General features: G+C 52.6%; 1 protein-coding gene across 5 annotated transcripts; it reads right to left on the reverse strand.

Annotated features, from left to right (window-relative positions):
- On the reverse strand, positions 90-21763 carry ZNF775 (zinc finger protein 775). Of its 5 annotated transcripts, XM_018046772.1 has the most exons (5): positions 20939-21763; positions 19420-19492; positions 18878-18968; positions 12184-12255; positions 90-2368 (listed from the first exon to the last, which is right to left on the reverse strand). In XM_018046772.1, the coding sequence occupies exons 3-5, from the start codon at positions 18879-18881 to the stop codon at positions 855-857; spliced, it is 1590 nt and encodes a 529-aa protein (XP_017902261.1). In that variant the 5' UTR covers positions 18882-18968; positions 19420-19492; positions 20939-21763; the 3' UTR covers positions 90-854. The 5 variants fall into 5 exon arrangements, with proteins under 5 accessions (XP_017902261.1, XP_017902260.1, XP_017902263.1 ...); XM_018046771.1 differs by having other exon boundaries at positions 18878-19492; XM_018046774.1 differs by lacking the exons at positions 18878-18968; positions 19420-19492 and adding an exon at positions 11238-11302 and having other exon boundaries at positions 20939-21761.

The raw sequence follows: 23528 nt of genomic DNA on the forward strand, positions 1-23528 counted from the left end.
CCGGCCGGGGTGGGGGACAAATGGATCCCTCCGAGCACACAGGGACCCGGAGTTCAGGAAGGCAGCTTAGAGAGGACAAGGAGACCATGTGAGGCAGGCAGCCCTTCATTTCTCTCTTCTGCGACATCAGCATCAATAAGGGTCCCAGGTAGCGCCCCCTGAGCGGGAGCAGCACGTTGGGTGCTCTCCCTCTGCAGGGCCCTCCCCAAGGAACCAAACCCCAGTGAGACCACCCTCCAAGTCCCAGCCGTGACCATCACACACACACACACAATCCAGTCCTAGGCTCAGGCCGCCCACGATAGCACCCAGGGCAGTGGGGTACTCAGGGTTGAGGGCCACCAAGCCATTCACGCCTTCCTAGCACATGTACTGAGTGGCCATTAAGTGCTGGGCGCTGGCTTCACACTGGGCACATGCTTGCCCCTCCCCAGCTGCAGCTTCTAGCTCCCATCTGGGTATCGCTCAGTTTGTTGAGACTCCTCCCCAGGGATGGACCCTGGACGGCCACAGCTGACCAGTCCAGACTTGGGCCACCTCACCCAGGGCCTCCGACAGCCCCCTCACTCAGTGCCTGAGAGCTGAGGTCCCACCTCCCAGGAAGGACACATCCAGGCTCCACAGTGAGGGATGTGATCTTACTTCTGCCTTCGGCCCTTCCCAGGACTTTTCCCGATCCCCTTTTTGGGATGCTCCAGGAATTTGTTGTCAGGTCTCGGAGCCTTGAGGAAGGCATCTTTGGAGAGGGTCTCAGCCCCTAAGGTTCTAAGCGTCACCATTCCTGGTCACTCGCCCACAAGCACCAGGCAAGCCTCCTCCCACCCCGCCCACGGGCCTGCGTTGGTCCAGCCTCACTAGAGCGCGTCTCCCTTGGCGCTGAGGGTAGGCGCCAGAGCCCCCAGGTGAACGCGCTGGTGCTTGAGCAGGTGCTGCTTCTGGCTGAAGCCGCGGCCGCAGGAAGCGCACAGGTAGGGCCGCTCGCCCGTGTGGTTGCGCCGGTGGCGCGTCAGGTTGGGCTTCTGGCTGAAGCGGCGGCCGCACTCGGGACAGGGGTAGGGCCGCTCGCCCGTGTGGATGCGCTGGTGGATGGTGAGGGCCGACCACCACGAGAAGCTCTTGCCGCACTCGTTGCAGATGAACTGGCGTGGCTCACCCGGCGCCCCGGCCCGCGCCCGGCCCCACGGCAGGTCCCCGGGTCCCCGAGCGGGCGAGGGGCCCCGGGGCGGCGGCGACAGGCCAGAGACGGCTTGGGCGGGCGGCGGGGCGGGGGCGGCGGGGCGCGCGCGAGGGTGGGCCCGCAGCGCGGCGCGGCCGGGGCGGGGCGCGGCCCGGGCGCCGGGCTGGTGCGTGCGCTGGTGCTTCAGCAGGTGCTGCTTCTGGCGGAAGCGGCGGCCGCAGTGCGCGCAGGGGTGCGGCCGCTCGCCCGTGTGGTTGCGCAGGTGGCGCGTCAGGTTGGGCTTCTGGCTGAAGCGGCGGCCGCACTCGGGACAGGGGTAGGGCCGCTCGCCCGTGTGGATGCGCTGGTGGATGTTCAGCGACGACCACCACGTGAAGCTCTTGCCGCACTCGTTGCAGATGAACTGGCGTGGCTCTCCGGGGGCGGCGGGTCGGGCCCCTGGCGGGCGCCACCAGCCCTGGCCGAGCCCCAGCCAAGCCCACTCGGGGCGCCCCCGCTGGGGCCCCGGCCGCGGGCGCCGGGCCCGGGGGGCTGCGGTGTCCCGCCGCAGCGCCTGCAACCCGGCGCGGGGGCCCTGGCCGTCCCGCGCGTGCGCGCGCTGGTGAATGCGCAGGCCCACCTGGTGGCGGAAGCAGCGCGCGCACTCGGGGCACGGGTGGGTGGCGGGCCGGGAGTGGGTCTTCTGGTGCTTGAGCAGGTGCTGCTTCTGGCTGAAGCACCGGGCGCACTCGGGGCAGCAGAAAGGCCGCTCGCCCGTGTGGTGCCTCTGGTGGCGCGCCAGGTTGGGCTTCTGGCTGAAGCTCTTGCCACACTTGCCGCACGGGTACGGCTTCTCGCCCGTGTGCGTGCGCTGGTGGATCTTCAGCGACGACCACCAGCTGAACCTCTTCCCGCAGTCCGGGCACACGAAGTGACCCTCGCCAGCAGGAAGAGCCGGGCTCAGGGGGCCGGGGGCCGCCCTTGGAGCCCGGTCTGCCGGCCCCACGTCCTGCTCAGAGGGAGGGGCCCACCTTGGACCCCCAGTCTCGTCCGGGCGCCCCCAGGCTCGAGACTTCCCCACCGCCGTCTGGCATGATGGGGGGACCCGACGGGGCCGGAAAATGTTCTCCTTATCCTTCTGCGAAAGCACGGCCTGCGTCTGCAGCAGCCACTCGGGCTTCTCCTGCTTGATCTTCATCACCAGCCCATCTCCTGCCGGAGGCAAAGGGAGAGAGGTCAGGGAGAGTCATTCGGTGGGTGCTGTGCTCCTAAGGTGGAGGGAAAGGGCGGGTGGGTGGCAGGGAGCATCAGGAAGGTAGGGCAGGGTAGAAAATGGGACAGGAGGAAAGGATGCGGACGGAATAGAGTAGAGGGAGAAGAGGAAATAGGGGAAAGGAGAGAGCAGGGAGGATGGGAAGGACAATAAAGTCAGAGGAGCTGGAGTGTGCAGGAGGGCAGAGAAAGAAACGGTGAGTGTCGCAGGTGCCAAGCACATCGCTGCCCGCCTCCTCTACCCTGAGGCCCAGGAGAGGCAAAGAAGATAAGCCAATCCAGGGGAGTCTTCCGACTCAGGGAGCACGCAGAGAGTGGCCAAGTTTCAAAACATCTGGTTCTCGTCCTAAGAGGATGGACGTGCTGGGCGTTTGCTGGGTGAGTGCATGCCCAGTCCCCCAGAGGTTGGGCAACCAAGCCCGGCATCAATGCCAGGTGGCTCCCGGGCAGCAGCTGTGGTGCATGATCACCTCACCCGCTTGGCAAATTCTTCCTTCAACAAAACCAAGAACAAGAAAGCCAGCCAGAAAGCTCTCAGCACCCAGAACAGGTTAAGTGTTGCGTTGTCCTGTACTAAAGGAAGCCTGCACACCAGCGGCACACTGTTGCTAACCCACCCTTTAGACTAGACTCAGGTTTGCTGGGAACTTTGCTTCCAGGTTCCTGGACATAAGCCATGATGGAAAAGGTCTGCTACAGACACCACATATACAGGCTATCTGAATTCCATTTATACAGAGGTCAAAAGCTGGCAACTAAAGGATGAGTTAGAGTTAAGAGTAATGCCCCTGACAGAGGGTGCTGTGGTTGGAAGGCGGCCTGGGGCACTTCTGGGGTGGATATATAGACATATATATATATAGAGAGAGATATATATATCCATATATATGTATATACATATATATTCTGTGTTTTCTGTGTATATATATATGTTCTCCTTGTGGATCTGGGTGCTGGTTACATAGGCATGTTCACTTTGAGAATTTATAGAGCCCAAAACCTGTGCACTTTTCTGTGTGTTATATGTCAATAAAAAGTTTATGGCCTATAAAAATAGATGAAACAGGGACTGCCCAGGCAGTCCAGTAGTTAGGACTCCATGCTGCTAAAGCAGCAGATGTGGGTTTGATCCCCAGGCAGTGAACTAAGACTCCACATGCTGTGCAGCCAAAAAAAAAAGTTGAAAAAAAAATAACTGTGAACAAAGGAAAGAAACCCTAAACAACAGGTGCCCATATTAAAAAGACAGTGACGCAAACCCAAAGGAAGTAAGAGGAAAGAATTAATACAGACGAAAGCAGAGATTACAGGATAAAGGGAACATAAAGATAAAGAAAGGATTCTGATGAATCCCCAAAACCTATGTATAGACATATCAAGTTTTTTTAGACATATCAATTTGAAAGACCTATCAATTGAAAACCAATAGACATATTAATTGAAAACCAGTTTGTAAAATGGATGATTTTGTGAGAAAATAAATTAACAAAACTGACTCAAGACGAGGTAGAAACCATGTCTGCATAAACATAGAAGAGACTGAAAGAAAGCTAAAGTTAGACCTCAAAAGTGAGTAACAGGGCACTTAACTGTGCAAAAGTTCTGCTAAAACTTCAAGGGAAGGACTGTTCCCAGCTTACATAGACCATGACCATAACTAGGCAGGCAGGGCAGTGGGGTGGGGTGGGGAATGTGCTGGGGAAGCTTACATGATACATGACCCCAAAGAAGGCAAGGGTGCGGTAGGCAGGAAATTATAGGTTTATCATTCTTTGAAAGTAGATGTAAAAAAACAAACAAGCGAAAATACTGGCGAAGCAAGTTTGGCAATGTTAAGAGAACAACCTATCATGACTTTGCTGGATCTTCCTCAGGAAAACAAAGATGACTCAACACAGTTCATGACACTGACTTTTCAAATATTAAACACCTACACAGAGTACATCATGAGAAACACGGGGCTGGAGGAAGCACAGGCTGGAATCAAGATTGCCAGAAATATCAATAACCTCAGATATGCAGATGGCACCACCCTTATGGCAGAAAGTGAAGAGGAACTAAAACACCTCTTGATGAAAGTGAAAGAGGAGAGTGAAAAAGTTGGCTTAAAGCTCAACATTCAGAAAACTAAGATCATGGCATCTGGTCCCATCACTTCATGGCAAATAGATGGGGAAATAGTGGAAACCATGTCAGATTTTATATTTTGGGGCCCCAAAATCACCGCAAATGGTGACTGCAGCCATGAAATTAAAAGACGCTTACTCCTTGTAAGGAAAATTATGACCAACTTAGATAGCATATTAAAAAGCAGAGACATTACTTTGCCAACAAAGGTCCATCTAGTCAAGGCTATGGTCTTTCCAGTGGTCATGTATAGATGTGAGAGTTGGACTGTGAAGAAAGCTGAGTGCCAAAGAATTGATGCTTTTGAACTGTGGTGTTGGAGAAGACTCTTGAGAGTCCCTTGGACTGCAAGGAGATCCAACCAGTCCATCCTAAAGGAGATCAGTCCTGGGTGTTTATTGGAAGGACTGATGCTGAAGCTGAAACTCCAATATTTTGGCCACCTCATGCGAATAGTTGACTCGTTGGAAAAGACCCTGATGCTGGGAGGGATTGGGGGCAGGAGGAGAAGGGGATGACAGAGGATGAGATGGCTGGATGGCATCACCGACTTGATGGACAAGAGTTTGGGTGAACTTCGGGAGTTGGTGATGGACAGGGAGGCCTGGCGTGCTGCATTTCATGGGGTCGCAGAGTCGGACACGACTGAGCGACTGAACTGAACTGAACCATTTCAATAGAGATGGAAAAGGTGCACAATAAAATTCAACATCATTTCTGGAGGAAAAGGAGGAGGAGAGGAAGTTAGGAGGGGGGGGGGGGGGAAGAAAAGAGAAAGGAAGAAGGCTCTTAGCAAGCTAGGAACAAGGAAATTTCCTGAAGTTGACAAAGGAGCTGCACTAGAAACTGTAGCAAATGTAATAACCAAAGGCAAAAAATTAGAAGCCTATTCCAGTTAGGAACAAGGAGAAAAAAGAAAGATATATATAAATATTGGAGATTAAGAGAAAACTGTCATTTGCTGATTATTATTAATCTGTAACTATCATCTGCATGAGAATCCACTGATGAAGTTTGTTTTAGAAATTAAAAGTTTCAACAAAACTACCAGCTTAAAAAAATTAAAATTCATAACTTTTTAAAATGGCAGTAAAATAACTGTAAGTATACCTAATATATAAGCAAAACACAAAACTTATTTATTGAATGAATAAAAATGTCAATAAAAGAACAGGTACATCATATTTCTAGATAAGCTCTTCACTCCAAACCAACATTCAAATTCACTATAATCTTAATTAAGTAATTTATAAAATTTACTGTGTAGTAAATCACCGACAAATTCTAAAAATGATCAAGGAAGGATTTGACTTATACAACACTAAAAGGTAAAATACTATCACCTCACACCTATTAGAATGGCTAAAATCCAAAACACCAACAACGCCAAATGCTAACAAGGTTGTGAAGCAACAGGAACTCTAATTCATTGCTCGTAGGAATGCAAAATGGTACAGCCACTGTGGAAGGCAGTATTGTCAGTTTCTTACAAACCTAAATATACCCTTACAATACAATCCAGCAAATCATTCTCCTATATATTTACCCAAAGGAGTTGAAAACTTATGTCCACACAAAAAAACCTGCCCACAGATGTTTACAGCAGCTTTATTTGTAACAGTCAAAACTCGGAAGCATCCAAGAGATGTCCTTCAGTGGGGGGATGGATAAACAGTGGTATACCATACAATGGGGTATTATTCAGCGATAGAAAGAAATGAGCTCTCCAGCCATGGAAAGACACGGAGGAAATGTAAATGCATATTACTAAGTGAAAGAAGCCGATCTGAAAAGGTACACTATGTGATTCCAACTATATGACATTCCGGAAGGGGCAAAACTATGAAGACAGTAATAAGAAGATCAGTGGTTGCCAGGGGCTGAAGGATCAGGGGCAAGGGATGAAGGAGGCAGAGCACAGAGGATTTTTAGGGCAGTGAAACTGCTCTGTATGATACTATAGTGGTGGGTATAGGACGTTAAGCATTTGTCCACAGAATGCACAACGTAAAGAGTGAACCCTAAGGTAAAGTATGGACTTTATGTAATAAAAGTGTATTAATAAAGGTTCATCAGTTGTAACAAATGCACCATCCTAATGCAAAATGTTGATAGTGGGAGGAAATGGGGACTTCCCTGGCAGTCCAGGGATTAGAACTTCACCTTCCAATGCAAGGGGTGCAAGTTTGATTCCTAGGGAGCTATGATCCCATATGCCTCATAGCCAAAACACCAAAACAGAAAACAGAAGCAATACTGTAACAAATTCAACAAAGACTTGAAATATGGCCCACATTAACAAAAAAATCTTAAAAATTGTTTTAATAGGAGAAACTGGAGAGAGGGGGCATAGGGCACTCCTTGAACTTTCTGCATTTTTTCCTATAAACATAACATTACTCTAAAAAATAAACTCCATTTTTTAAGTCTTGACAGATGCAGTTGTTATTGACATGGTTGCTCCATAGTGAGCCAGGTAAGGTAAGGCTGTGAGTGAGGGTCTTTCCCACCAAAAAAAAAAAAAAAGCTAAAAACAATTATAAGTGTTGAATGCACATAACCAACAGATAGATCAAGAGAACAGAAATATTTGATAAGTGATACATGGTAGCATTATACACGGTAGCATTCCAAGTCAACAGTGAAAGGCTGGCCTATCCATCAGTTTAGGACTAACTAATTATTTGGGGGAAATATTCAAGTTAGACTTCTAGTTCATACAGTTTATAAAAATCAGTTCCAGATGGATTTAAGTGCTGGTTTAAAAGAGGCAAATATAAGTAGTAGAAGAATTAGGAGAATTTGTTTAGAATCCAGAAGTAATTGAAAATCTTCTTAAATAGGATGCAAACCATAAAAACTAAATTTAAAACATCTGTATAACAAAAGTCCCACATATGAGTAAAGTAGAAATGATTGTTTGGGGTGGCCTTTCCTAACAGAGCTTTCCACAAGAGTGACAATGTTTTGTTGCATCCAAGCTGTCCAACACATGTGGCCTCTAGCCACGCATGGTTCCAGAGCACTTGAAATGTTGTGAGTACAACCCTGGACCTGAACTTATTTTCTTTCATTTAAATTAACTTAAATTTAAATAACCACATGTGGCTATTGGCCACCTACTGGATAGTACACGTCTAGGAGAACACATATATAGATATATAATAGACAAAGGATTAATATTAATAGACCAAAGGGGTTTCCCTGATAGCTCAGTTGGTAAAGAATGTGCCTGCAATGCAAGAGACCCCAGTTTGATTACTGGCTTGGGAAGATCCCCTGGAGAAGGACTAGGCTACCCACTCTAGTATTCTGGCCTGAAAAATTCCATAGACTGTATAGTCCATGGGGTCGCAAAGTGTTGGACACAGCTGAGCGACTTTCACTTATATAAAGGACCTCTATAGACAGATGAAAAGAGGCTCACCATCACTAGTAATTAGCAAAGTGCCAAATAACAGTGTAGCATCTCTTCACCCATCACACCAGCAAATACTGAAGAAATTGATAATATCCTGACTTCATGATACACATGGAAACTACACAGGAGGATAAGCACAACATGGATATGCTGGGGGCATAAATGAATTCAGACTCTTTGAGGATAACTTGACAGTGCTTATTAAAATTATAAACGTGTTCTATCTTTCTGTCATGTAAGGATGTGAGAGTTGGACCATAAAGAATGCTGAGCACTGAAGAATTGATGCTTTTGAACTGTGGTGTTGGAGAAGACTCTTGAGAGCCCTTGGACTGCAAGGAGATCCAACCCGTCAATACTAAAGAAAATCAACCCTGAATTTTCATTGGAAGGACTGGTGCTGAAGCTCCAATACTTTGGCCACCTGATGCCAAGAGCCGACTCATTGGAAAAGACCCTGGTGCTGGGAAAAATCGAGGGCAGGAGAAGGGGATGACAGAAGATGAGATGGTTGGATGGCATCACTGACTAAATGGACGTGAATGTGAGCAAACTCCAGGAGATGGTGAAGGACAGGGAAGCCTGGCGTGCTGCGGTCCATGGGGTCGCAAAGAATCAGACATGACTGAGTGATACACTGACCGAGCGACTGAACAACAAGCCTTCACCTCTTCCGCCCAGCAGTTTCACTCTAGGTATTTATCCTAAGAAATACATGTGAGTCCAAAGAGGAATGTCCAAGCATATTCACTGAAGTGCTATTTGTAATAAGCGAAAGGGAGGATAACAACCAGATTACCTATCAATAATAATCTAATCCAATGTTCACTCCCTTGATAATTTGGGGGAACTGTGCAGAGACTGAAAAGAGCTACACGTGCCAATGTGAGAAGATTTCCAAAAGATGTTCAGAGAGAAGTCTGCTCCAATCTATGGAAAACAAAGCCATGCCTCTCTGTGTATATTCACATGCTCAATCCGGGCCAGTTTACACCAAACCCAAGATGGTGGTCACCTGGCAGGCGGTATGGACCACAGCAGGACTAGATGGACAGGCAAAGGGGACTTGCATGTTGTATGTGTTATCCAAATATTCTCATAAAAATTCAAACATTATAGTTTGTAAATCTTCCAACTATCTTAGGAAATAAAGAGAAAACCTTCCCTTTAATCCAGTGGCCTTTAGTTCTGAGGCCAAAGAGCTCTGCTCCACTCCACAGCCTCACTGGCCCCACGAGAGCATAGAAACCAATGTGGTGACCTGGGGGTGGGGCGGGGGAGGGAAGTGGGGTTCCCTTACAGAAAGCACCTGTAAGGGGCCAGCTCTCCTCCTGGCAAAGCAATGCCATGGCTCCTCCCCAGGTGCTGGTTGTGAGAAATCATTTTATCAGGAGTAGTAATTTGAAAATGAAAGCGGTGATTTAAATTGTATACTGGCAGCAATCAAAAATGCATGTGTAATGAGTTTCATCAATTATAAAAACATTCCCTTGGAGGCACTGACTTGTTGGCCAGTGGACGTCTTTGACAGGCCCGGCTGTCCAGATGCTGGTTGGGTAGTGAGTCCAAAATACAATCAGGTCAGAGGGGCACTGCTGTCCCCAAGTGACGAGGCATCCATGAATGCCCCCACGTGTGCATGCTCAGCCGCTAAGTTGTGTCCAGCTCTTTGCAACCCTGAGGACTATAGCCCACCAGGCTCCTCTGTCCATCGGATTTCCCGGGCAAGAATACTGGAGTGGGTTGCCATTTCCTTCTCCAGGGGATCTTCCTGACCCAGGGATCAAACCCCCATCTCCTGTTTGGCAGGTGGATTCTTTACCACACCACACTGCCAGGGAAGCCCACGAATGCCCCCAGAACCCCACAAAAGCCACTGCCTTTCCCTGATTAAACCTGGCCTAACATCTATCACGCTGGCTGATGCCTCGGAAGGCTCACCCTCCCAGCCAGACATATAGTGGAGCCTGAAAGCCCAGAGGATACCTGCATCTACTGCTCCAGGGCCCCGGAGGGTATACATGGCTGAGCTGTATGGGGAGGCCCTGAAGCCCGCAATGGCGAGTATGGACCCTTGACCTTCGTGCTCTGGGACTTCAGTCATCCCGGGTACCTTCCCCTAGTGATCAGACACTGATACAGAGGGAAACAAGCCTCCGCCTGCCGGTTCCAAGGATACTGCTCCTCAAGTCAGTGTAAAGAAGCATCATTTTTTAAACGTCTTCTTGGTTCATGAGAAGCAGAGAGGAACAGAGGGCTGTTGCTTCACAGGTACAGGCTCTGACATTACGGGTCACTTCAGGAAATGGATGGTGATGATGCTGCGCCTCTGTGAATGTGCTTCGTGCCACTGAACTGTACCCTTCAAAGTGGGCAAAGTGGTAGATTTCCTGTTTTGTATGTTTCACTACAGTTTTAAAAATACATTCAAATACAAATAAAAAAGTAAAGGGTACTTAAAAGAGGTAAAGTCTCAATTATGTGCAAACCTTCGGCCGTCCAGAAGTCATTCCTTCAGCCCAGCCAGCAGGCATGGAGCCTGGAAGGCTGCGGCCTGAGGGGTCCCCAGGCCCCAGGGTTTTCCCACCTCTTCCTGGTGGAGGAGCTGCTGTATGGACAGAGAAAGCCTGGTGGAGCTCACTGCTCGTGTCTGAATTAGGACCCTCCTTATGAGTTTATGTGGGCAAAAGGGCCCTGCAGGGACAGTTAGGGACTTTGGGGAAGGTCATGGACACACTGCTATATTTAAAATGGCTAACCAACTAAGACCTGCTGGACAGCACATGGAACTCTGCTCCATGTTTGCCAGCCCGGATGGGAGGGAGGTTTGGAGGAGAATGGATACATGTATCTGTATGGCTGAGTCTCATCACTGTTCACCTGAACCTATCACAACATTGTTAATTGGCTATACCCCAATGCAAAATGTTTTTGGTGTTAAAAAATTAAAATTTGGGGGAAAAATGAGAGCCTTTCAGCTAAAACGTTTGGAACCATCTGCCCTAGGTTTTCCTATAACTACTATAATGTCAGCATCTCACACACACACACACACACACACACACACACACACACACACACAAGTGCTCTCAGCATTGAAAGTGACAGCCTGGGTGGGTGGGGAGACTGGGAAGTGGGTGGCTCAGCTCACTGCCAGGCGTCAGGACTCAGTCGCAGAACAGAAGAGTGTCACAGAGCATACTGGCCCTCTGAGCCAGTGTTTTCTTTCTTTCTTACTCTGTTGCCTGATTTTTGTCTCACCTTAGGTCCACCGTAGTAATTGTCCTGGGGGCTGGGGCTGCTCTGGGGCCTTCGGGGCAACTCCCCTGGAGGGAACAGGAGGTAAAGAAATCTGGTCACTGTGCCCACAAAGGGCAGAGCGCCCAGGTCCCATGCCCCCTCAGGCTCAGAGCTCCCATCGGCCAGGCCGCACCCTCTGCAGGGCCTGCTGCAGAGGCTGGGAGAGCGGGTCTCAGACCTGGGACTGCTCCATCCTGGAAGCAGGAAGCGGGCAGCTGGGGAGGGGTCTCCTGAGGGCACTTCCCACGTTCAGTGGCGCCCGCCCCCTGCCCGGGAGACACCAGGACTAACTGCTGTGTTTCCCCACCACCACCACCGGCTCTAAGTGCATCAGCTGAGACAGACCCAGGAAGCTTTCATGGGCCAAACTAGAGATGCTCTCCTGATGGACAGACAGCAGGGCTTGCTTGTTCCAACCACGTGTCCTCCCCAGAGCTCTGGCTTTCAGTACATGACCAGGAAGAACACGGTGTACTCCCTGATCTAGCACTAATGGTGTGTGTGTGTGGGGTGGGGTGGGGTGGGTGTGTGTATATGTAGGGTGTGTGTGTATGTAGGGGGGGTGTGTATGTGGGGGGGTGTGTATGTGGAGGGTGTGTGTATGTGGGGTATGTGTGGTATGTGTATGTATGTGGGGTGTGTGTGTATGTGGGGTGTGTGTGTATGTGGGGTATGTGTGTATGTGGGGAGGGATGTGTATGTGGGGGGGGTGTGTATGGGTGTGTGTGTGCGCCCCTGCCTGACAAGCAGGGGCTGGGCTTGTCCAGCTCTTAGCCCCTATTCTGTGTTTGCTCCATCCTTCCCCAGACTGTGGGTCTACTGGCCATCAGCAAGCCCTGCTCAGCTGCAGAGAGATGGGGCTGGGGAGGAGGCGGCGGGGGGCTCCCACCTGCCCACCTGCTCTTACCTGTGCTGCCAGCCAGGCCCTTCTCCATCCCCGGAGGCCCGTCTGCATCAGCCTGGCTCCCCACCTGGCCGTCTGTGGATGGGGTGGAAGCAGAAGAGGGTTGGCCTGAGACAAATGGACAGATGGACCTCACACAGGGCGGTCCCTTTTATTTTTTTAATTTGGCCACATCGCACAGCATGTGGGATCTTAATTCCCCAACCAGGGATGGAACCTGTGCTCCCTGCAGTGGAAGCATGGAGCCTTAGCCACTGGACCACCAGGGAAGCCCTCAGTCCCTCTCTTTCACGTCTCTCTACCTATGGCTTCCGATGAAATGTGCAAGAATTTTCAGAGCGCATATATACCTACTCAGCAGGTAAAATGTGTACAATTCCCACTTTCTAAAGAAAAAACTGAGCCCCCTGACATCCGCCCAGTCACGGAGGTGGCTGGATGGCACAGCTGGGCAGGGTCCTGGGGCTTCTGACGCCCACACTCTCAATACCTGCAGGGTGAGGTATGCAGGAGGCCACACGTGAGAACCAGGAAACTCAAATAAGTCTAGAGAACCCCCCTTCGTGGGCATGAGGACACCCTGGCAGGGGGGCAGAACTGTCCCTCCAAAATCACCAGCCCCCTGTCCTTCAAAGCCCCCATCCATGTCCCAGCGAAAAACCCTCCCGGGGCCTCCCTGCCATCCCCCCCACCAGCATGGGAACACACACACGGCCAGCCTGGGTCCTTCACCCGCCACTCTGGGCTCATGGTGAGCATTAAGCTTGGGTCTTTGGAGCATCTCCCACCTGGCTCATCTGGTGCCTGGAACACAGTCAGGAAGCGGTCCTGCTGCTCTGTCACCTCTGCCTGGGGTGCCCCCTTCCCAGGTCCCTGTGTGGCCACTGCCCCTTCCAGGCCTGAAGGTCACCTGCTCCGAGTGGTCTGCCCTGAAGACCCTGTGTACAATCACAACCCTGACTCCACCTCCCATTGCCTCCCTGACACTTCCGCCATCCAACAGGGTCTCGTCTGCTTATCCCCGACATGTCCATGCCGGGGGCTGGCACCAGAGAGCTGTGTGTGGCACCAACAGGCTGCCAGCTTCGGGCACTCAGAGGTGCAGCAGTTGCCCCGTGGTGCTGTGGGCAGCCCCTCCTGAGGACACGGATCTCGTTTTCCGTGCAAGAACCCCCCTTGGCCCCCCTGCATTCCCAATGGGCCCCAGCCTCTGCCCCACATACCTGGGCTCCGCCACCACTCAGGCACAGGGGCCCCAGCCCCCCCTTGCTCTGCACCTCAGGCCCCAGACAGCCTCCCCGCTTCCCTCTCCCAAGTCCCCTCCCCTCCCAGCAGTCACTCTGGGGCAGGGACCCAGGCTGGGAATCTGAGTGGGGGGTCAAGGGTGTCAGGGAAATACAAATCTGATAGAAAAGTCTGTCTCCCTGCTGAGAAAACGGAAAGAGACTCCCTCCCCTTTCTTTCCTTTTCTTTAGAAATCTTCTAACTGGAAGCCCTTTCTCTCCCCCTTCAATGTAAATGTAAATCTTTTGAAAAGTTCACTCAGTCTCTTGCCAGGACCCTTTCTCGAGGACCTGGAGCCATCTCTTCGAAGCGCAAATATCAAGGGATCAGCAGCCAGTGTCCCCTCCTGTGGAAGGTGGGAGCCTAACTCAGCAGGGCCTGGCTCCAAGATGCAAACCTCCTCCCATCGTCACCAAGATCCTTCCTTTGCATGAAGGCAGTTAGCTCTCCCAGGTGGCCGCCAACTCCAGGTGAATGTAGGGCGAACTCTGTGTGACGAATGGTGCTATCAGGTCCCTTCACCCAGAACCGGTTATGCTTTCCCTCAAGAGCACGTGCGTAGTGGGGTCGCATCTGCTGGGCTATAAAGTATCATGACATTTCTCTCTGTCTTTGCAGTCTTTTAGTGTGTCGCCTGTGACGTGCATGTTGCTGGCTTAATGCCTATCCAGTAATAAGACTATTTCTCTCCTATCTTGGCGCAGAGCTTTCCAGGGTAGGAAGGAGATTTTGTTTTTAATTCTATTTCTCGCACATGGTTCTGTTATATACTCCTGCTGTGGGTTCTCAGAGATGCTGAAACCTGCCTGAGGTGCAGAAGAAAGAGGGCCTCAGGGCCCCTGATGGATGCTGGTGCACCTGCCTTAGCACCACCTCTTCCCTCCAGGTTACTCTACATCCCACACTGTGGGGCAGCTTCTCACCAACTGGAGATTCAACGTCTGCCCAAGGAGACTCAGAGGGCTGGTGAACAGGGAGGTCACCTCAACGCAGGGAATCTCAGATGGAGGGTAGAGGCTCAGGCCACAATTCAGGACAAGGACAGTGGGTGGGTCTTGGCTTCATTCATGAAACCCCTACATAACATAACTGAGGCCTCTCCAGCCAAATCAAATCTGTCCTGGTTGATCCGTTCTGTCTTAGGAGATATCCAGGAACTCAAAATCGTCTCAGATGGCAGAAGGGCTTCGATTCTTGGTGACCAGTTCATGGGGAGTCACCAAGCGGCTCATGGTCCAACAAAGACCAGAAGTGGAAATGGAAGGAAGGGACCCTCATTGGCCGAGGGGAAGAAGGGAGAAAGGACAGGGCAGGGCACAGGAGGAGAGGCACAGGGGACAGGAGCGGGGACAGGGGCTGTGTCTCAGGGGCCCACCTCCGCCTGTGTGCTTGGGGGGATTTGTCTGGAACCCAGGCCGACAGGAGTCCTGCAGGCAAACCCTTGAGATGGCCAGACCTCGGAAGGACCCAGTGTGCAGGGGTATCTTTCCAGGATGGCCAGGCAATGGCACAGCCCGCCCTGCCACATGGCACTGGCTGTCCCTTCTCACCCATGAGCCACATCACTCCACTGGCTGGAGGGAGACACGCCCAGGGACCCGGCGAGCAGAACACCCCAGCCATGGGGGCACCAGTCCCCATCCACCAGCACCCCGACTCTGGCCTCTGATTACCACTCCACTCCCTGCCCGGCAGGTCCCATGGGGGGCAGGACACCCACCAGGGCCAGGTCTAGGTTCAGGGCCCTGTCGCCTCCCCCTGCCCAGCCCCGGCTCCGGGTCAGGCCCCCGTGGGGACGAGAGCCCCGGGATGGGAAGGCCTCTCGGGCAGCTGCCATGACAACCCCCAGGCCACATGATGCGGGACTGTGGTCCACGGCAGGGGCTGCAGTCTGAGGGGGCAGGGGAGGTAACAGAGGAGTTTTGGGCTCAGTGGGAATTTGAGGAGGGGGAGGTGCTCAGTGGCCAGGGTTGGACAAAGCCCATGGGCTGGAAGGGGCAGTGCACGGACACGTCCAGGCCACCCTGCCACGCCCTCCTGATCTCAGGGCCCTGGATCTTTCCCACCAGCCCAGGACAGCTCTCCTCACAGACTCAGGCCCCAGGTGAGGAAGAAGCAGATGGCACCTCATGTGGCCTTTGTCATCAGTGGAGCGGGACTGGCCACGTGCCCTCCACTGGGAACTGAGGCTTCCAGGGTGGCACAAACCCAAACTCCAGCCAAAGTCCAGCTCCTAGGCCGGCTCCCCTCCAGGGCCACATCCAGGTCTTTGTCCTCAGCCACTGCTGGCTTTGCCCAGACCCCTCCCCATGGGAAACTATGGACAGGGGGCAGTCTTCTCAAGGTACCCTCCCCATCAAGCTGACTGCCCCTCTGCCTTCATACTAGCAGTCAAGGCCCCCAGGGAGGAGCACAGGCCAGCGTTTAGCAGGGGATGGGCAAAGGCCCGTGGGCCCCAGCCAGCCTCCACCCTGACAGTGTGCTCTCAGAGTCCTCTGGGGACACACAGACCCTGTCTGTCCTTACCTCATTCACTGGTGGCGGGGGCGGGCGGGGGGGTTGGGGGCAGGCAGGGGGTGCTTCAGTGGACACCTCGGTACTGAGCTGGCTCTGGGAGGAAGAGGGGGTGGCCAGCCAAGACTCATCAGGGAGTGGGAGACGGACTGTGTACCAAGCACTCAGCAAGCATCGGCCGCTTCATCCTAAGGATACACAGCTCCAGCTCCGAGACGTTGAGCAATTTGCTCAAGGTTACACAGCTAGGAAGGCTGCAGCCAGAACTGAATGAGCTGGGACGGGTCAGGTGGGTGGGCCCCCAGCCAGAGCGCCTTCTCCTGGACCACACTGTCTCTAAGAGAAGGTGAGGGATGCACCAAGCCTTACGCTACCAGGACCTCGTTCAGGAGTCTGGCCCCTGTACTCACATGTGGTTATTTAAGTGTCTATAAATTAAGTTAAAAACTCAGTTTCTCAATCATGCTGGCCATGTTTCAAGTGCTCAACGCCCACATGTGGCTAGAGCTACCATAACATCCAACGGAAGAAAAGATTTCCAAGTTCATGAAGTTCTGCTCGAGATATAAAGCTCCGGGGAGTGGGGGTGGGGGGGTCCCGCCTGCCTAGGCCCGAGATGGAGAAGGCGCTCAGTTTATACTGAATGAGGGCATGAAATGGAAGGACTGACGAGGGGGGTCCCCTGCCCCCAGGGCTTCATCACAAACGACAGACACCTCAGGATGAGCTAACGATCTCCTCTGCCTGGAAGACGGAGTTCAGTTCACATCAATGGATGTTTCATTTAAGGTTTACAGTCACAGGTGGTTGCCAAGGGGGAGGGCATCGGGGGAGGGATGGATTGGGAGTTTGGGATTAGCAGAGGCAAACTATTATATAGAGGATGGATAAACAACAGGGTCCTCCTATAGAGCACCGGAAACTATATTCAATAACCTGTGATAAACCACAGGTTAATAGTAAAACCACAGGGAAATAGTGAAAAAAAGAATGTATATATATACATGTATATATACATTCTTCTTTATTATGTTTATATATGTATAACTGAATCACTTTGCTGTCCAGCAGAAATTACATCATTATGAGTCAACTATACTTCAATTTAAAAGATATTGATAAAATACAATCATAGGCATATGAGAAGAAACTGATCTGAACACTCAATGCACACAAACACATCCAGACATAATACTATCTCACATCCAACACAGAGCGCACACAAGTTTAAAGATACAGAAATGCAAAGATACTCACACGTACAAGAACGCTTGCAAAACTGCACATGCAAAGTACAGAGAAACTGAAATAGGAAGAAACCCATGGACACCCCTACAAATCCACAGAGATACAAGTGTGCCACTGTGAACCACATGAGCACAAGTCACTGCCCTTCCAGCAATGTGACTCCCGGCTGACACAAGTGTCCTCGGGAGCTACGACCAGCCCTCCAGGTCCACTGCTCCAAGGAATGGAACTAGGGGGGCACCGAGGCCACAGGGAGCTGGGAAGCAATAGGGAACAGTCACCTGCTGGGTCACCTGTGGGGTGAGCTGAGGGCAGGGGCGGCATGAGTCAGCACAGGGAGAAGCTGGAAGGGCGCAGAAAGCTCTAGAAAGAAGATGAGGCTGTGCCCAGCAGGCCAGGGCAGCCCAAGACTCAAGGCGAGGCTGGAGGGGTCCGGCCAGGAGGCGACAGCAGGCCGCGCCCCCCTCCCCTGGGAAGCTGAACCTCCAACTCTGCCCCTTGCAGTCCGCTCCCAGCGCTGCCCCCTACTCAGGCCCACACACGCCGGGACCCAGAATCAGGGGCCCTGAGTTCTAGCCCCGCTGCCCTGGGCAAATGACTGCTCCTCTCGGCCTGGGTTCTCAGCGGTGAAGGTGACGGAAAACGCCTCCTCTGGAGGTTTGCTGCCAACATCAGGTAGGGAAACATGTGAATTCCTAAAAGCCTGTAACCATCTTTTCTCTCCCATCACTGGGGCCTGAGAACAACCCACGCCCAAAGGTTCTGAACCCTCTCCCCAGACACCCTCCCTACCGGCTCACTCTAAACTGGCCCTCTTTAAGCGGCTTCAGAGTCTCCAGAGGTCCCCGGAGCCCACACAGGAACCCCACGCTCTGCTCAGCAACAGGAGCTGGCCTCCCAGGGGAGCAGAGCTTAGACTGCTTGCAGAGCCAGGCTCCACAGAGCAGCTCCAGGTCCCGTCTCTCTCAGGAGATGGAGGCTGAGCCGGAGGATGGTCTCCTCCCACCTGATTGGGGCAGGGCCTGAGCGCCAGCCCGGGGGCTGGACTAAAGAGCCCTGGACGCTCAGCCGGCTCAGCTCAGGCGAGCCCCAGGACCTCACACCCCGACTTTACTGGGGGGAAAGGGGCTTATCCAGCCTCTGCCCTGGACCAGCCAGTCTCCTTCCCTGGGCCTCACTGTCTCCACCTGCAAATGGAAATCAGGCTTGGTCCTCTGTGGAGAATGGTTCCACCAAGCAGTGCCCGCAAACATTTGAAAGGACTCTGGGAAAGGTTCACGAGGTGCAAGAGGAGTTCTTTTCAAGTCGCTGCAAGGCCATCACCCCCTCCCTGTTCCTCAGCTGGACCTCAGAATGGTACCCCACGGCTGCCCTGACAGGAACAGCCCAATTTAGGGACTTCAGTCTCAACATTCCCTGGGAACCAGGTCCACGGCCGGCCAGGGCAGCTCCCCTATCCCATTACGCCCGCCCACTTCCCAGAGGTCCCAGGTCCCACACTAGTCCCCAAGGGACCACCTTCCGGGACTCCTGCCCCCTCCCCCCAGCCCTGCCCAACATGCACACCTTTGCTGGGACTGTCCCACCCCCCCGCCTCCCCGCCCCAGGCCTGCCCCCACCCATGGCATCCACATCGCCAGTCTTTGCTCACCCATCTCCCTTCAGAAGACAGAGGAGCACCATATTCTTCTGCCCCCAGTCCAAGACTCAAGCACCTGCCAGGGTTTGGGGACCCCAGTTACCTGACCGAAGACAAGGGATAAAACCAGCTGCTAACAGCACTCTGAACAGTTATCACATTTTAATTCATAAACACTTTTCCATCCCTCACTGTATTCACAGGAGCATGACAAGGATAAGGAGAGTTTCCCCCTTTTTGGATGAGTTAGAGCTCAGGTCTCCTGCACAGCTTGTCTGCTACTTCCCTGCAGGCCACCCCCATCCTAGGAAACCTGAGATTCCACAGCTTACCCCTCACCAACGGGTAAGCTTGCACCAAGGGGTGCATAGACCAGCTCTACACTTTGCTCTAGGCATCCCTTGCCCCTCCAGTGGGGACTCTGCAGGCCTCTCAAAACTCTAACCACCTTTCAATACTGCAGAGTGCAGCCCTCACAGTTCACAGGCTACTAAATCGTACTAGTGCTGTTTTAATACCTCCAACACCTGCAGCGGCTACAAGCTTCAGCTCACCTGGAAGCAGCACCCATATTACAGCTCACCTTGCTCTCCAATCCATCCGCCATCCAGACTCATAGCAAATTTCCTAAAATTACAATTTAAACATGATACTCCTTTGCTTAAAAACTTCAGGGAGTCCCCAGTACTTTCAGGTTATTCTACAAATTTTTTGGCAAGACCATTTAAAATCTGGCCTCTGAGCACCTCTCACTGCACCATCAACCTACCCCATTGTCCCCAGAAGGAGATCCCTGACCTTGCTGTGTCTGGAACACCTGTCATCAGTCTTGGAATACCCCTTCCCAACTCTTCTCTGCCCAGACCAAACCAGGGATCACTTTCACCAGGAAGTCCGTGTGGATTCACCAGGCTCAGAGCAAGTACCTTCTCCATTTAACCTGTGCACCCACCCAACCCAGTACCATCCACACGGTACAATAATATAATCTGTCTCAACAGCATGACTGTAAACATCTTAACACAGGGAGCCTTTCTCTCCCCAACACCCAGCACAAGATCCAGCATGCTGTAAACCATTAATAAAAATGTTAACAAAGGAATATTTAAATAAAAGAAACGTAAGTCCAAAACAGATTAGAAGCACAGAATCAGGGAACCTTAGAGCCGAAAGGAGACTAATACCCTCTCACCTCTTCATTTTACAGATGAACCCTGGGACCCAAAATGGATACCTAATAGTGGAGTCTGGCCTCGGGGCTTTGGCCACACCCCATCCCAGGTCGGGAGGACCAAGCACGCACCAGGCTCCATCCTCCCAAAGGGCTGGAGCGAGACCGCATCTCCATATACTCCACCTTCAGGAGGGAAGAAACCCCCAGCGCCGACCCCCATCCCCCGTAAGATCTTGGCTTCTTGTGCCCGTCTTCCTGGAATGGAGGTTTCGGGGAGACCCCTACACACACACACACATACACACACACACACACACACACACACACACACACACACACACACACACACACCCCTCTCCGATTTCCGTGGTGCTTCCTTCTCATTGTTCTCGCCCCCAAGCTCAGGCCCACTCATTTAATCATTTATTAAGCACCTACTATGTGTCACTCTGCGGCGAGCACTGGGATTCCCGCCCCTGCAGGAACTCGGTCTCTGGGGGAGGCTGGCATCACTCCCAAACATCGGGACCCCCTCTGGCAGAGCGCGCCCAGAGCCGGGCGGGCGAGGCGGAGGGGCAGTCCCCCCTACCCCAAGCTCACCTCCCCGCCTCTCCAGCTCTCACGCTCCCCCTTCCAGCTCTGCCCCGGCCTGCAGCCCCTCCCCACGCACGACCCGAGCCCCTTTTTCCCGGGGAGCTGTGCGGGGGTGGGGAAAGTTAGGGACTGAGAGCGCGAGGGGCGGGGGGCTCGGGGGACCCCGGAGGCCGCCCCCAGCCCGAGGCTGAGGGGAAACGGCGCGGGGGGAGCCGGGCGCTGGCTCGCGACACGGCCCGTCCCTCCGCACGCCCCTCCCCGCCCGGATTCAGAGGGACTCGGAGGGAGGGGACGGGAATAAATACCTTTGACTTTGTGGCTAAGGTTAACGGGAACTGCCACCCCGGGGCGACTTGGGCACTGCGCTCCCCGGGCCCCGCCAGTCCCGGGGCGGGCGGGGCGGGCCCGCGCCCCTGATTGGCTGGCGGGCCCGGTCTTCTCGGGGACTGCTCCGCCATCTGATTGGCTGAGCCTCTCAGATGACCAGTTTAGCCCTATCGGAGCAGCCTGCGGGGCGGCCCCTTTGTTCTCCAGAGCCAATGGCTGGGGCGGGCCGGCTGACCCCGCCTCCAGTGAAACCAGCTCGGGCCCAGCCGGACTTTAAAGTGCGGGACGGCGGGCGGGCGCGGGGCTCTGGTCTCCCGGTGGGGGAGGAGAGATGGGGACGACGCCGGGTGACTGGTGACCTGACGGTGCCGCAGCACCCGCTCCTCCCATCCGCCGAGCTCTCCCCTCCAGGTCCTTGCCCCGCAGACGCGCGCTCTGAAACCGATCCAGTCGCTGGGCCACTCTCGGTCCGACGGCAGCTGCGCTCCCGCACCGCCCTAGGTGCCGGGATCTGGAGGGAAAAAAAAAAAGACACACGGAGCCTGCTCCGACGCTCACACTCGAGTGTGCATGTATCATGGTGGTGGCACTTTGCACGACAGCACACCAGGTGTTAGAGTGAGATGTTCGCGTCTCGTGTGACCAGAGATATCGCCCTCCGCACCCTCGCGGCCCTAGACACGTCGTAGGCGCGTGATAAATGGCCCCGGGGTTTCCAGGAGAGACTTAGACTTCATTAAATCCAACCCCTCGCCCTGCAGTTGAGGAAACACTGACTTAACGTTCCTGGGTGGAGTGCGACTGCTTTCAGATGGCCAAGTAGGGTCTTAGTCCTTCACAAGAGAGGATTTTCTCATCTACCCACCCTGATCGGAAGGCAATGCTCTTTTATAAAGTCAATAAAATTCCTCACTGCCAGCTCAAAGCGGGCCGGCCACCTAGGGCAACTCCCACGGGCACACTCTCTCCGGAACTGCTTAGAAACTGCCTTTGGGACATGAGGTTGATACGGAGAAAAACCGGCCTCACTCTGAGACTTCCTACAAACCTTACTGTTAAGCCGTTGGATCTTGCTCTAATCAGTCAGCAACAGTCTACTAAGCGTTTGCCCCGGGGCTCAGCTGTTGTTTAGCCTCATATCACAAGAGGAACCGGAAGCCCAAGATTCTATCTTTTGCCACAGTCTTCCAGTGCAGTTTCGTTCTGTTTTAACAAAAGATATTTTCTGTCCCTGGACTTTGACTTATTCTTCTGTAAGAGTTAATAATTTCCTAGTTACAGTCAGCTTTCCACATCTGCCAATTCCACATCCATGAATTCAACCAATAGCCCAATAAAAATATGCAGACAGAAATAAAACATAGTTCAAAAAAAAGCAAAATTTGAATTTTCCAGGGCGCAGGCAACTGTATATAGCATTTACATTAAGTATTATAAATAATCTAGAGGTAATTTAAAGTATACAAGAGGACATGAGTGCGTAAGGTTATATGAAAATGCAATGCCATTTAAAGAAGGGACTCCAGCATCCAAAGATTTTGCTATCCAGAGGAGTCCTGGAAATAATCCCCTGAGGATCCTGAGAGACTCTGGGTTTTTGTAGGACCCTAATTGGTTCTACGGTCTACAGAAGCATTTGTAAAGTGTAAAACCCTACCCAGTGGCCAGACATCCCTAGGTTCAGTTCAGTTCAGTCGCTCAGTCATGTCCAACTCTTTGCGAACCCATGGACTGCAGCATGCCAGGCCTCCCTATCCATCACTAGGTTATCAATCCTTTAAAGAGTCTCCGTCATCTTATTTTCTAGAGTACCTAGGGGGAAGTTCAACCAAGACTTACGGAATTCCTGTGTTATAGTTCCGCTCTGCCACTGGCTGTGAGTGGGAAAGTCATCTCCACTCTCTGGCCTGCTCCCTCTTTCAACAGAGTGAAAGACTTCCTCCAGATGGACATTTCATGACCAAGGCTGCTTCAAGGGTGGAAAACAATGAAGCACATCTGGGATCCTATTTCCCTTGATGGAAAACAAGAGGGAGGCTGCACATGCGTGTTTGTGAAGGCACAGAGAAAATGTCAGGAAGGCCACCCCCACACACTTTACTGCATGCAGAGAGAAAAGCCACAAAGTGGGGGGAAAGGGGAGGGGGGCTGGAGTGGGGGAAAGTAAAGGATAACTTTCACCTTAAAAAACCTAAATATCTCTTCATTGTTAAATTTGATAATTTAATACTTTGCAATTGTAGAAGGAGGGGAAAAAAAACAAACCTGGACTCTTTAGAAGGGGACGTCCTCTTAGCGTGTTGACCCCTCCAATGGGGCCATCCCTCACATGCCCTGCTGAGCAAGGACTCAGCTCCCACCAGGCCCCCTGAGGGACTCAGGAAGGAGCCACGGGCAAGTTCACTCTGTCCTTGCCCCCGTAAGGTCACTTCCGTGACTTTCCCTGAACTTTGGTCCTCTCCTCACCCTCTGCCCCAAAGCAGTGGGCAGGCATGTTTCTAGGGGACCTCCAGGCATTTCCTATACAAGTAATGACTTCTCAGGAAGTCAGGAACCCTGATCACATTC

The sequence above is a fragment of the Capra hircus genome, chromosome 4 (genome assembly GCF_001704415.2).
Source record: "Capra hircus breed San Clemente chromosome 4, ASM170441v1, whole genome shotgun sequence".
Taxonomy (NCBI): Eukaryota; Metazoa; Chordata; class Mammalia; order Artiodactyla; family Bovidae; genus Capra; species Capra hircus.